Genomic DNA, 13,969 nt, shown 5'->3' with positions numbered 1-13,969 from the left:
TCGTTTATCAGATTGTGCTCTGTACTGTAGATAGTCTGATAATGGTCTGTTGAAGAAGCGCAGAGAGTCGGCCAGTCGCATGGTGCTGGTTCCAACTCTTTATTTTCAGGGACCTACAATGAAATCAGTGGGAATTAAATGACTATATATTATTGTGCATTCTCAATAATTCCGCTAGGCACCTCCTTATATCTTTAGATACTTTAAATCCTTGAAAAATCTGCTCCTATGCTTTATAAATCACAGAGGATAAAGTTAGAAATCAATGCAAAATGGGTTATAAGATATTCTTTTTGTGTGAACAGAGCTGAACAGTTTCTTACCAACTCATCTCCAAACCTTGGAAACGCTTGAAATTTTCTCTTGCTCGTGCAGTTATGGCAGCAGTCTGAGTATCATGGTATTTGGAAAAAATCAAAGTACATTTCAGTGTTACTGTCAGATATTGTGGGGTGGCGCTTGATATATGGGAGAGTTCCCAATTTCCGGTTTCAGATGATTGGGCTGTAGTGCACCACAGAGTAATGTAAGAGCTGAGTATTTATTGCATCAATAAAAATGAAAATACAACTGCTGTGAGGCTTTTGTCCAATAATCTCTAGGCTTTTTACATCAATTATATAAAATGCCCTAAGCTGCAGGAAATATTTATTATTGTCTCAGTTTTACATATGGAGGAAAAAGGTAGAAGAAAGAAAAGTGTCTGGTGTAGCAGAGCTCCTAGAGCAGATGGTCTTCTTTCTGATCTTCAAATAATTTTCAACGAGGTTCACAGATGCCAAACACTGGAAATACCTGTTAGTCGTCTTGTTGAAACCTCTGCCAGGTATCTTCTGCTTCATCAAAAAGAGGTCATTAATTAGATACAGAATTTGACGTCAAATAAATGCAACCTGAAGGACAAGAGATAGTAATGATTGCAAAAATAAATACATTTTAAAAAAATTCCAGTACCAAGTGAAGTATTAACATTTTAGAGGGAGATCTAGATGTGATTAAGATTCTGTAAGTCTGGTAACTGGTAATTCTTCCAGTATATGGATCATGAAGTCCTAAATACATCAGCAAAGCCAAAACAATATTTGACTTGAATATATTTCACTTGACTTTAGCATGATCATAGAAAAAAGAAAAAAATGCGCATCTCTGTTGTGTTTAGTTTACCTAATTCAGGTAAAGTTCTTACTTCTCGGCCATGATTACCTCTTCAGCTGACTCTTCAGATCTGTTCATCAACTTGTTCACTCTCCATTACATTTCAGTTCCTCGTCATCATTAAAACCAGTCCTAGAAAAAAAAAAAATATCTGTATAAGAATAGCTGTTGGTTTGCATAGATCTAATTGCAGAACCATAGCCTGTGGAAGTACATCTTTCTAGGTTTGTTTACGTGACACCCTTTGACGTCTCTTTTATCTCTCCTTGGATTACGTGGTCTTGTCAGTTCTTACTTCCTCGCAGTGTATTTATCCTCTTCCACCTTTTTCCCCTCTATGCTCTTTTACCAGTCTCCCTTTTTCTCACCATACCTTCCACTGTTCTTTTGAATCTCCTTGGGATCATTCCTTTCCACCACTGATGAACAACTTTGCTCCATGAAGGAAACCTATAGACAAAAGACCTATTTAAAAGTAAGATAGAAGCAAAGAAATTCTAATGTGCAAAAAGTATGGTGTGCACTGGGAAGCCTTGTGGAATATGTATTTCATCTTCCTGAAGGTGCCAGGTTGACAGCCACCGTAAACCACGCGTAAACCATGTCTGCCCTACAGTCCCTATGACATAGAATGTAGGAGGAGAGAATTTTCTGAATCACTTAAGTGATTTGAAGATATAATTCCCATTGAAAGCTGATGGCACTTATGCTCCTAAAGTAAGTTAATTACATTAATTAAGGCAAAGATTATAAATGGAAGGTTAAGAAAAAATAAAAGATCATTCTTGCTTTGTGAATATTGTGTGTGTGTCTTGTTTCTTTTAAACCATAAAGAATACTGGAAATGTAAGTTCGGTCTTTCTCATAATGGCTGGTGGACCTCCTGTGGGCATTGGGAGTGGTTTTATAGCTTTCACATTTTCACTTGAAGTAGCTATGGTATTGAATCTTAAACAAAGAGTTTCATTCCCTAAAAGTTTATTAGGTAAATAAATAAAAATAAATAGCAAACAGTACTAAATTGTTTAAGAATCATTTGTCTTCAGAAGTGTGAAGTATTCTGGTTTTTGATTATGTCTTATGTCATACTGTTACCAGCTTCCTGGTCACTATGGAGACTACAAAATAGATAGGCCTACTTGTGTCATGCAGAAAGCAGTGCAAAAAATTTGCTTTCGTGTCTTCTTTACACGTTCTAAAAGAGCAAAGCATGGGCAAAATTCCAGCTTTGAAAAAAGAACCTGCTAGGTTGGTTTTAGGATCACAGGCTTCTTAAAATCAGACAATATCAACGCTTGTTTTAAAGACACAAGTATTTTATTCCAGGTGTTTTTGTCTGCAAAGCCAGAAGCTTGATTCTCATAATGATTTTTTTTTTTTGCTGCAGATGCAGCCTCCTTGCATACCATATGGTGGTAATTAACAGCTTCAGACTTAGTTCCGAGTTTTCTTCTGCTTCGATTATTGGTTGGTTTGGGACAAAAGTTTAATGTCACAGAAACAGAGTTTTCTGTCTGAGTTGAATTGCAGATAAGAATAACATGCATCTCTAGATGAGGAAGGAGAAGATGAGATCCGTTTAGACCACTAGCAGATATTTTGGTAATCTCACCAAGTACAAGTTTCTTTTCATTACGTGTTTTACTGTCCCTCTGTAGAACTGAAATAGGCCTCAGTTGGACCCTGGAAACGGAGAGAGACAATTTGAAAGATACAGTTGGAATGAATAGTCTCTTTTAACAGCGAAATGTTTGCACTTTTTATGAGAGCAAGGGTAACATTGTGTAATCTTTAAAAAAAGATATTGCTCAGTGAGGATAAGTCCATTGTCCAGTGACATGACTTTTCCTGTCAATCACAAAGGTGACAAGGGGGCTAGATTAAGTAAAGCTTGCCCAAGATTAACAAAGGAAGATTATTGACCTCATCCTGAAAGGGCAGAAGCCTGTTTTATCATTAAACCTTGGAAGAGGTATTTCCTCCATAGGTGGAAAGCTGTTTGGCAATAGAGAGGCAACTTTCTTGTAAATGAACAAGTCTTCCTCTGGATTCTAGCTTGGAACAGAAGCAGAAGACGCTTAACGCAGGCCTGTCTTTTTTTTTTTTTTTTTTTTTTTTTTGCTGCTGCTGTTGGCGGGGAAGGGGTGGGGAGAGAAGAAGGGCCCTAGGGTGTTTGATTCAGCAGGATCTGTGTAGGTCCTTGTCTGCCTTTCCGAAGTGGGAAAAGCAAGAAGCAGCAGCATCAGGTGTTGGTGAGTACAATCCCAGCTCAGAGTTCGATGAAATGTTGTGCCAGCACACATTAGCAGAGCAATTCGCAATGCAAATGAACAATAGAGCCCCATCCATGAAGCAGCTGCTAACTGCATAAAACTGTTACCAGGATTAACAGTGCCAGAGACTGGAATGTAATCAAACGTGAACAGGTGAAATGGTTACACGGCCGAGGGAGGCTGTTCTCCGGTAAGAGAGTGTCTGTTTTTCCACTGTTTTGGTGACTGAGAGATAGGTCATGTGTGTGGCTTCATGGACTTCATTTTAAAATGTCAGTAGTAGATACTTCAGTTCCTTAATACTGCACTTCACAGTGTTGTTGCTTTTCTCTCTGATAACTGAAAAGAGTTGTGTGAGTTTGTCCTTTCAGAAAAGGAACCTGCTAAATCTCAGTTGTTGGGAGGGAACTTCCTTCTCAGGGGATCAGTTTTAAACTGTTGCTGACATATCTTTCTTGCCATTAAGGATTTCTCTGAGTGTTTTCAGGGTGATACTTAAACTCTCGTACATAATGTCAGAGGAGTTTCTTTGCTAAAAGTTTTTTAGCTTTATGGACCATGGACATGAGTAGGTTTTATGTGGGAGTATCCTTTCTTTTTACATGGTAAAAGAACCTTTGAAAATTCTTTTTCACTTTCCCCAGTAACAGCATAAGAAGAAGCAAAACAAAATACAGGGACATAAAGCGAAAGCCAAGATAACAGTTGAACGTTTCAGGTTGTTGTTCTGAATGACAGAATAAAAAGATCATGGACGAGCAGGGAAGGCAGATTCTGGAGCTGGTGTGCTAGAGGTTACACATTGAACTCAAATCAACAGTGGTAGCTGATGCGTGCGCTCATCCGCTGGTACGGAAAGGAGAGGATTCCTCTTAGATTGCAAATCACGCAATGAATGTGTGATTGCTACAGATCTTTTTGAATGAATAATTCACTGGTGTACCGTAATTTAGCCCACTGAGATGTGATTGCAGCTGTTCCCCTACTGTATATGTGTTTTGATTAAGTGTATCTTAAACCCCACAAGTGTATAAATAGCCCATGTATGTGATATGCAAACACTGCATACATGCACGCATAACAAGACCAGTCTAAGGAAACACTTTGGTTTGGGAATGATTACTTAGATGTATATTTTAATATATAATTTATCTTTTAAAAAAAATCTGTGTTGAACACTTCCCGTTCTTTTTTTGTCCAGCTGTGAAGTCGTCTTAGCTATGGTACCATATAAATGCTTTGAGCCAACATTGTAGTATCAGAGTGTCTCTGTGTTATTAATGAGTTTATCATTCCAAGACCTTTCCATTGCAAGAAATTACTTCTTTTGTGCTTATTTTACAAGTAGGAAACTGAATTGCAGAAGCAAAAGTGACTTTTTCCATGGTTACAAAGAACATGGAACCGAGGATCCAGGGTCCTTTCATGATGCTTTACCCACAAACTACTCTCTTGTCCTCTCCCCCTCATACTTCCTTTCCCCAGAAAAAGAGGCAGGGAAATTTTAGTAGTTTTGAAAATACGTGTGCGTTCCATTTGAATGCCAAGCAATTTGTGATTTAGAAAATCACTTTGTATTACCTTACGTATCATTCAATCTTGTGTTCTTATGCTTCTTCTCTTATTTGTATATAAAAACGCTTGCCTGTACCCAAAATGTACATGGAAGGAACAGTGATGATTCCTGAGGCTTAGGCAGCTGTTGGAAGTACTTCATATCTATGACCAGTGTGTGACATACACAGAAACAGAAGTGAGTGTCTTTGGGGCCAGCTTTGGAATAAAATCAAGAAACTAGTTTCTGGTAAAATTGGAATTATATTGTTCCTATACATAATTGATAGTAGAGGTGGATTTAAGAACTGTAACTAAGGATGGTATTTGGCTTATCTGTCTTTAACGTGTGAATAAGAAAGCAGCTTTCAAGATATTTCCTCGTTTGGCCCTGTCTGTAGGAAAAAAATTACCACTTGGTGATAATAGGTTTGAATTTTAGATAAAATCTGAACTGATGCTGAAATTGACTATTTTGCTCGGCTAGATCAGAGTTTAAAACCAGTTTATTCGGGTCTATATATGTGGGAAAAAAATTACAGTTGGTGCCAAATCATTTTTGAAGTCCAGTGTTAGCAACTGGTAATTTTCCAAGTGCAGAACAAAAATGGAGGGAGCTGTAAGAAAAAAAAAAAAAAAAGGAGCATTTCTCTTGCCTAGAGTCGGAAAATTTTTTAGGGCTTGGTCAAAAGCTCATTGACGTCAGTAGAAAGTCTCTCATTAACATCACTGGGTTTGGCTTTTGGGGCATATGATGGCCCAGATTGTAATCTCAGTTAAATCCGATTCTGTTAAGGAATTTATTCACTAGTATAACACATTCAAGCTGCTCAAAACTGTTTGCACTAAAAGTTTTCTTAACCAAAGGTAATCTTTTTGCAAGTACTCCGTGAAAACAAATACATTCTTTACTTCATATCTCCCATCTCACTTTATTCAAAGTTTATTGAGACCGTTTTTAGCAATTTATGTTCTATTTATGAAGAGACACTTTTTTTCTGAAATATTGGGGTTTATTATACCACAGACACCAAAAATTACACAAGAAAAAATGTTAAAATTGTAATGCAAATCGCTAGAAACAGTATATACGTGTCGCTATCATACCCTGTAAAATGAAGACAATTTAAAAATTGTTACAACTTTTTCAACCAAATCTGTAACTCAGATCACAAGGTGGTCTAGTGACTTTTTTAGAAATAATATTCATTATATGTGTGTTTATGTATATATATATAAAAAACCCAACATCTGGAATACAAAAATGTAAGGAAATAGGATAATGAAAAAGAAAAAAACTCTGGAGAATCTGATCAAAATAAAAACTGTTCCTGTTTGCAGCATTGTATTATTCAATGTATGTGCTCTGCAACAAGCTTTGTTCGGAAACATTGACCTAAGTTTTGCAAGGTATAGATGGCATACGTTAGCAGAGGAAAAAAAAAAGGGGGGGGGTTCAGAGATGTGTACAGAAGGGTAGGGTACAAGAGAGACATACAAGGGGAAAGGAATATATGCATAGAACATTGCTTTATGTTGGAGGAGGTGTGGAAGAGAAGGCTCTCACGTTAACGAAGGCAAGTTTGAAGACGCTGGAACCAGTTTTGGTTTCTATTAAAATTAATGAGTAGACCTCTGTGGGCTCTTCACGTAAGGAGGGCTGTGTGTATGTTCCAGGTCACAGAGTCTTGCCATTGTGCCGCAAGTGAAAGTCATTAGGACCACCTGTGTGAAAAATATTGTCTCTACAAGAATTGAAGGTATGAGATGGAAGAGACTAGAAAGAGAATTAGGAAACAATTACTTCATCCCTTATAGATGGGAGAACTACTTGAACTGTGAGTTAAAATAAGTCATATGGTGAAGGGCATTTAAAATTTGGTTGCTATTTCATTTCTTAAGACAACTAGCCATCAAGGCATTAAGTAGTTTATAAAGTCAGGAAATTAATGGTCCTTGTAAAAATTGAAGATTTTTTTGAAGGCAAGCTGTAAAAGAACAAACAATTAAAGGTAATCAATACCATTGTTATTAGGAAACCTATGAGTACCACACTTCTTCTCAATTAGGGAAAAACTGTATTTTATGTTTCTCTCCTGCAAGCTGATCTTTGTTCACTTCAGCCTGTAATCTTGGTTTTTTGCTTTATGGATAGGCTTTGTTCTGGGTGTTTTTGAAGCATTGCATGCCTTTTTAAAGGTTTCAACAGAAGAACAAACAGCAATGAACTCGAAGAACAAAGGATTGTTCTTTCTTGCCATCTTTATTTTTTTCTTCTTTAAGAAAAGAAATGTTTCATCTCGTTTTTCTCCCCTTTCAGGAAGTTGATGGCAATAAAGTGATGTCTTCATTTGCCCCGCACAACTCATCTACCTCACCCTTGAAGGCAGAAGAAGGTGGGCGTCAGAGTGGAGAATCATTGTCCAGCACAGCCCTGGGAACCCCTGAAAGGCGCAAAGGGAGCCTAGCGGATGTTGTAGACACCCTTAAGCAAAGAAAAATGGAAGAGCTCATAAAAAATGAGCCAGAAGGTAAGGCCTGGGAAACTGGCCAAAATTTTCTGTTTTGTTTTCTTTTTTCCAGATTCTTTGGATACGTATACTTTTAAATCTTTCCATTTTCTGCTCCATTTGCTTTTTCTTGCTAGCAAAATTGAAGTAAAGAACTCATAGTTCTTGTCTACATTAGAGAGAAATTTCAGCAATATCCCATCATAGCTAACATTTTTAGCTTTTCCCAAATGAGAGCCTTTGTCTGTCCTTTTGTCACAATAGACACGGCAACCTCCTCAACATGGGTACAACAAACACTGTAATTTTAACAGCCTGGGGGTCATTTACACCACTACTCCCCCCTCCCCCATTTCTAGAGCAAAAAGCAGTGTTATCATCAATGTCAATTTTTTTGTGAAATTATCTAGTAGGCATGTCATTATTTGAAAGGTAAAGAGTTAAATTTGGAATTCATGAAAGCTTTTGTCTGGAGCATGTCCTATCGGGTCATCCTCTATTTATCTGTAGTGCAGGTACTATACAAACAGACACAGTACAGGCTTTCTCTGCATTATGTATGGCCAGCAAGTTTCAACCTTGGTGTATAGATATCATCTCTGGAGAATCAGTTGCTTTTTGAGACTGTATGTCCAGTCAATGAGCGTGCCACTTGTGCTCTGTGGGCTGAGACTGAGACTGAACATCTCGCCTCTGAGAAGCTACAGAACAGCGTTCCTTTAAGTAAGATTTTCAGTTCTTGCCTATTTGGGTCAGAGCGAAACCCCTGACTGGAAGATGGAGTTCTTACTATATTCTCCATAGGTATCGAGCATGCATATTTGCAGTTAGATTTCCAGGAGACTGTGAGGCAGTTGATGTTGTGTGAACATACTGAGCCATATTTCTTAATGCACAGTAATAAGACTTCATTTTCATTTACACCCGCCTATCCTGTTGTAGAAATCTGTTTCAAATGTTTAAAAGCATGCCCCTCAGAGCCTATCTGAGTGTTGAAGCATGAATTGACAGCACCTACAAGAAAATTTTAGGACAACCTGCATACTGGAATGAAAATACTTGTGCAAACACAGCCACACTGTCACATACATGGGCATGACAGGATTGCAAATTAGTCTTCTCTTCTTGACTGGAGCATGCAGTAAGGGACTGCTGGGAAACAAACCCTTTGTCTAAGCATTTTTTGGAATATTACGTATAACCATAGCATCTCATTTTGTGTTTACATTGACCTGTGCCATGACCTACCTTGAGCCTTTGAATGGAAATGATCTTTTCTGTGTATGGTATGGGGTGGGAGGGAAGGAGACCAGACTTTTATATGAGAGGAAGGAACAGGGGGTTCTGGGCAGTGTATAAATACTCTGTTGAGTATGAGGTTGTACAAGCTGCTCAGACTCCATTAAGGAAAGGCCACAGATAGGCATGAGAATGGCTACAGAGCCTGTGCATTATCTCAGCTCTACTAAAATGAAAATATACAGTACAAACAAAAGATCTACAGCTTTGTGAAGAGATTGGGAGAGAGAGGAGGGGGAGCAACTGAATGTTGGGCTTTGCAAATGCATGCAACAGAAAATCTTTTCTTCCCTCTAGCCATTGTTCTATTGTCTTTCAAAGGCCATTAAAATGAACAGCAGGTTGTGATGAAAATTTCATTAAGCCCTAGTTAAATCATTATGAGGGTGCCATATTCATGTCTCTGCTCACTCCCCATCCAGGAAAAAATGAATAGGAAAGGGTTGTTTTTTTTCCCTTTCTCCTTAAAAGCAGACTAACAAAAGTTCAGAAGTTAGAAGAGAATGGGAAATGGGACGTGAAACAAAAGGAGGCCAGAGAGGTGAGCTGGCTAGGAAGAAAATTAGACTTGCGTAAGAGCATTGAAAGGTGGTGAGGGACAAATACATCATTTTGACAAGTCTCCCTCCCCCTTCCCTTCAGCCAACATGATTGGTTTTAGAGTGGGTAATTAAAAAATATATATTTCTGAGTACAGATGGCAAGACTGTTCTTAGAGATCCTCCACAAATATGAATCTCCTTCCGTAAAAGAAGTATGTACTACTGCAAGCACAATGTCTTCTCTGTATGACTTCAGCAGAAAATCTACTTATTGTCATGTTTTCTTCATGTAGTGCTAAAGTAAAGTTGTCAGTCATCACTGATTACTAGTCAGGTAATTAGCATATTAATAATAGAATACCAGGTTGGAAGGGACCTCAAGGATCATCTGGTCCAGCCTTTCTTGGCAAAAGCATGGTCTAGCTGAATCTTAAAAGTGTCCAATGTTAAGGAATCTACCACTTCCCTGGGGAGATTATTCCAATGGCTGATTGTTCTCGTGAAAAATTTTCCTCTTGTGTCCAATCGGAATCTCCCCAGGAGTAACTTATACCCATTACCCCTTGTGTTTTCCGTGTGACTCCTTGTAAAAAGAGAACCTCCGTCTTCTTTATAGGCACCCTTTAAATACTAGAATGTGGTGATAAGGTCTACCCTAAGCCTTCTTTTCTCAAGGCTGAACAAATCCGGTTCTCTCAGCCTTTCCTCATATGGCAGGCTTCACAAACCTTTGGTGATCTCGTGGCCCTTCTCTGGACCCATTCCAGCCTGTTTTGTATAGCGGGGACCAAAACTGAACACAGTATTCCAGGCGTGGCCTGACAAGTGCTGAGTAGAGTGGGATAATGACTTCTTTATCTCTGCTGGTGATCCCTTTGTTGATGCAGGCCAGCATCCTGTTGGCTTTCTTTGCCGCAGCAGCACATTGCTCACTCATATGGAGCTTGTTGTCCACCAGGACCCCCAGGTCCCTTTCCACAGAGCTGATCCCCAGCTGGGTAGATCCCAACCTGTGCTGCACTCCTGGATTATGTTTTCCCAGGTGCAAGACCTCACAGTTGTCCTTGTTGAACTTCATAAGGTTCTTGTTAGCCCACTCTTCCAGCCTATCCAGGTCAAATGAATTTCCCCATGGATAAGATCAGTTACAAGTGGGAATCTTTGGTAGTACGTGTAGGTAACAGTTCAACAACGCGTGATCACTGTGTATTTCAGTAATAATTTTTAGCCTTGCTAGTTTGTGGAGCTTTGTAGGAGAAGACCAAGAATCTTGGTTAAGCTTTGCTGCATTAAGTCAAGAACAATAATATTTCAACAACTTTATTTCTCTTTGTGAAGAAAGGGAAACATTTGCACCAGTAGCTGAGTTTTAATTAAATCAATTTCCTGTGAATCTTTGGAAGACAAGATATGAGCCAGATTCCCATTTCTCTATGTACTCAAAAGTTTATATATTATTTAACTTGCACAATGGGCTATGTTTGCTCTGTTTTTATTATTTGAAATTGTCTTCTGAATTACTGTGGGAAATGTGCTTTTGAGGCATTCTTTCAAATGGCCTGTTTCTTCAGAACTAGAAAAAAGGGAAGGGCTGCGTTGACAACTTTAGGTCTTGATCCAAACCTTCACATCAATCAGGGAAAGGACTTCTCTTTTCTTAAATGGGTTTTGAAGACAAGGGAGATATTGCAAAATATCAATAACAGGTCTGACTGTTTTTCAGAAACTTTATTGATGCAAGGTAAATGGTTTTCTTAAATTATGTTTGTAAGAAAGTAAGAGTTAATACTTAGTAAATTTTGTCAGCAAAGGACAATGATTTTTACAGTGTTACAAAACATACTGCTCAGAGTGCATGAATGCACGCATGTATGTATGCATATATGTAAGCACATACCATACACGTACCCACACATGCGCTGACGAGGGAAGCATCGCTGTTCATAGAAGTGGTTTCCATGTTAATTTGTTGTATATATGCCCTTGGTTAATGTCCCCTGCAGGAAGCCATGCTACCTTCTCATTCCTAAGAACTTTCCAACAACTTGTCACTTTCTTTTTTTCTTTTCCTCCTTGCATGTGTGTACCGTCTTGGTTTTCATAGGGGTTTATACTTAGCTCTAAAGCTTCATGCTCTTCCCCCTCCCCTCCCCCCCCAAACTTGCCATTTTACTTTTGCCATATGAAAGTATGTGATTGACAATGAGGCATGCTGACACAGAGACATAGAGGGTTTCAGTGACTCTAAAACTTGTGGAATTTTACTCATTGCTAATACAGTGCTCATTTTTCTTCTCTCAAATTCTGCAGAAAATCCTTATATGCAGCTTTAGTATTAGGCCCCCAAAGGCATAAACCTATTACTGAAGTCACACAATGTTATTTTACATGAAACATTCTGTCCTTTCTAACTTGAACTTCAGAAGAGGAGTCAGTCCCCTTTTATTCCTGGTATACAATAATGAAGATAATGGAGTGGGTTTGGAGAAGCCTTATATACTGTGACAGACCTCAAGCCCTTGCCCTGAGGGTCGTCTGCCGACCATGGGATTCCTTTTGCAGCTAAAATCATTAGGCGAATGAGATACAGGCATGTTTTTCTTCTGTTTTCTTAAGGCATCAGAGGATGGCAGAGACTCTCTGTCTGTCTGTTCTCTTCATTTGTAGAAATGAAATGGAAATCTCTTTGAAGTCACTGAGCTTGACACAAGTTCATGAAAGCAAAGACCAAAGCAGCCACTTAGCTTTTTCTTGCACTATTAATGGGATTGGATTGCTGTATTTTAATTTATGGCCTGTGCTTGTGGAAAATTAAATCTCTGAAATCTGTGTAGCCTTTCCTCTAAATGTATGGCTTGTCTTATGGGAAAAAAAATAGGCAAACAAGTAAATTCTTCCCTATTTTTAGAATTACCCAGAGTACTCACCGGCTCTTTACATCTCTTAATTTTTCATTAAGAAGCAATCTTCTTTTTCCATTTTGGTAGTATATGTTTGTAACAGGTTATGTATCTTACTGTTCATCATTGAAACTTACATACTGTATCTTCCAAGGCCAGATCTATGTTATTGTACAGAATTTATAGGAATTCTGGATAGAAGGGATCACATGAGCATCTACCTGACCACAGGGACTGTGCATATGCATGGCTCATTCTTCTATAATGAGGACGTCTGAAACTCAATTCAGTTTGGCCATTTAAATGAATACTTTGAATTTTATATAAATACATGTACACAGATATACCTGTATATATATATATAAAGTGCATGTGTTAGATACAATATGTAGACATAAAACTATATAAAGATGCACACATAAGAATGATCTATATATTGTTCCTCCTCCAAAATTTCGGTCTCCTAGTTCTTAGGTCTTCTGAGCAGGAACAATTAATCTCAAGTGTTAAGTAAACAGGTAATATATATGTTTGCAGGGCTTTAACAGGCAATGTGAGTACTAGAGCCTCAGGTATTATAGTATGCTGCAATGCTAGAAGTAATTACTTTGTCGGAAAGAAGGGGATGAGAAAGGCCTCTTGGGCATGATTTTTGTCTTCTGAACATCCCCCAAAGGCTATTTGTGTTTGATGTTTAAGTTTACATTATAAATCACAACACCTGTTCTTGTGGTAATTTAAATGGCTGTTGTTTAAGCAGTTCTGTAGTCTATAAAAGTGAACCATATTGAATTCAGTCTCTCTAGTTGAAATAAGATCCCAGAATATCTCCTAATATTATCAAACTTTTAATCAACATATCTTGTAAAGAAATCAAGAGGTCTCCCTCTTCTTAAGCCATAAATTCCAAAGCAGACCGTTAATGGGCAGGAGGAGGGAGGCCTTTGAAATGCAGACTCTTGTTTCTCTCACTTCTGATGAGACGGGAAGAAATAAAGTGAACATATTCGGGGAAAAGCCTAAGGATACTCTAATTGGTTGAGGTTTGAATTTCTTTTATTTGGTTCTTCACTGTCCCTTTGACAAAGTACGTGTTGAAGAGGCTTTGTAATGCTGTTCTACTGAAGGACAAACAAGGATTCTTTGCAGTAAAGTACTTTCAAGTTTTGTTCATACACTCCTGCTGCTGTGGAAAGATGCCTCAAATGCATTGTGGTTCCATGTTCAACTATGCAGTCTGTTACCAGAAAATGTGTCTTGTCTTGTAAAGCAAGCTAGCATCAAACTTCCGTGCACTTCTTTCAAAGACCCTGCCATATGGAAATGTGCATTCATATACTGCTGATAAAAATAAAAAAGAATTAAAAAAAAATTAAAAGATGAAGTTTATGAAATAGGCCTATGTGAAGAGAAGGCACTGTTAAGTGCCGCAGTAGCTTAAACCTTTATTAACAAGTGCTTTAACTCTAGAACAGAGGTAGCCTAGTTTGAAGCCCTGCCAGCTCTTACTTGCTCAAAGAGAAGTTTATTCGTTTGTCACCTTCAGTTTTTAAGTGTTTTCCTTCCTAATAGAAATATCCCAATATTTCAATGGATGTTTTCAAAATTTGCTTAGATTCCCTTCCAAGTCTCTCTTGCTTGCATCCTCAAAGGTTTGTAGCTTTTGGATTTTTCTTTTCTCTTTTGATAAAGGCATCTGAGGTGCTGATACAGCATCTTAAATATAGAAGAAAGCA

The 13,969-nt window shown here is 38.2% G+C and overlaps 1 protein-coding gene across 13 annotated transcripts in view; it reads left to right on the top strand.

The window, feature by feature from the left end:
• SOX5 (SRY-box transcription factor 5) overlaps positions 1-13,969 on the top strand; it is a 656,088-nt gene that overhangs the window by 422,990 nt on the left and 219,129 nt on the right. For all 13 annotated transcript variants that reach the window (XM_063358081.1, XM_063358090.1, XM_063358046.1 and 10 more), the window contains one exon: positions 7,303-7,513. In XM_063358081.1, coding sequence (XP_063214151.1) covers positions 7,303-7,513 — 211 coding nt within the window. The remainder of the gene's footprint in view (positions 1-7,302; positions 7,514-13,969) is intronic.

This window comes from Chroicocephalus ridibundus, chromosome 1, assembly GCF_963924245.1.
Source record: "Chroicocephalus ridibundus chromosome 1, bChrRid1.1, whole genome shotgun sequence".
Taxonomy (NCBI): domain Eukaryota; kingdom Metazoa; phylum Chordata; class Aves; order Charadriiformes; family Laridae; genus Chroicocephalus; species Chroicocephalus ridibundus.
This window is presented reverse-complemented; position numbering and strand designations above follow the sequence as displayed.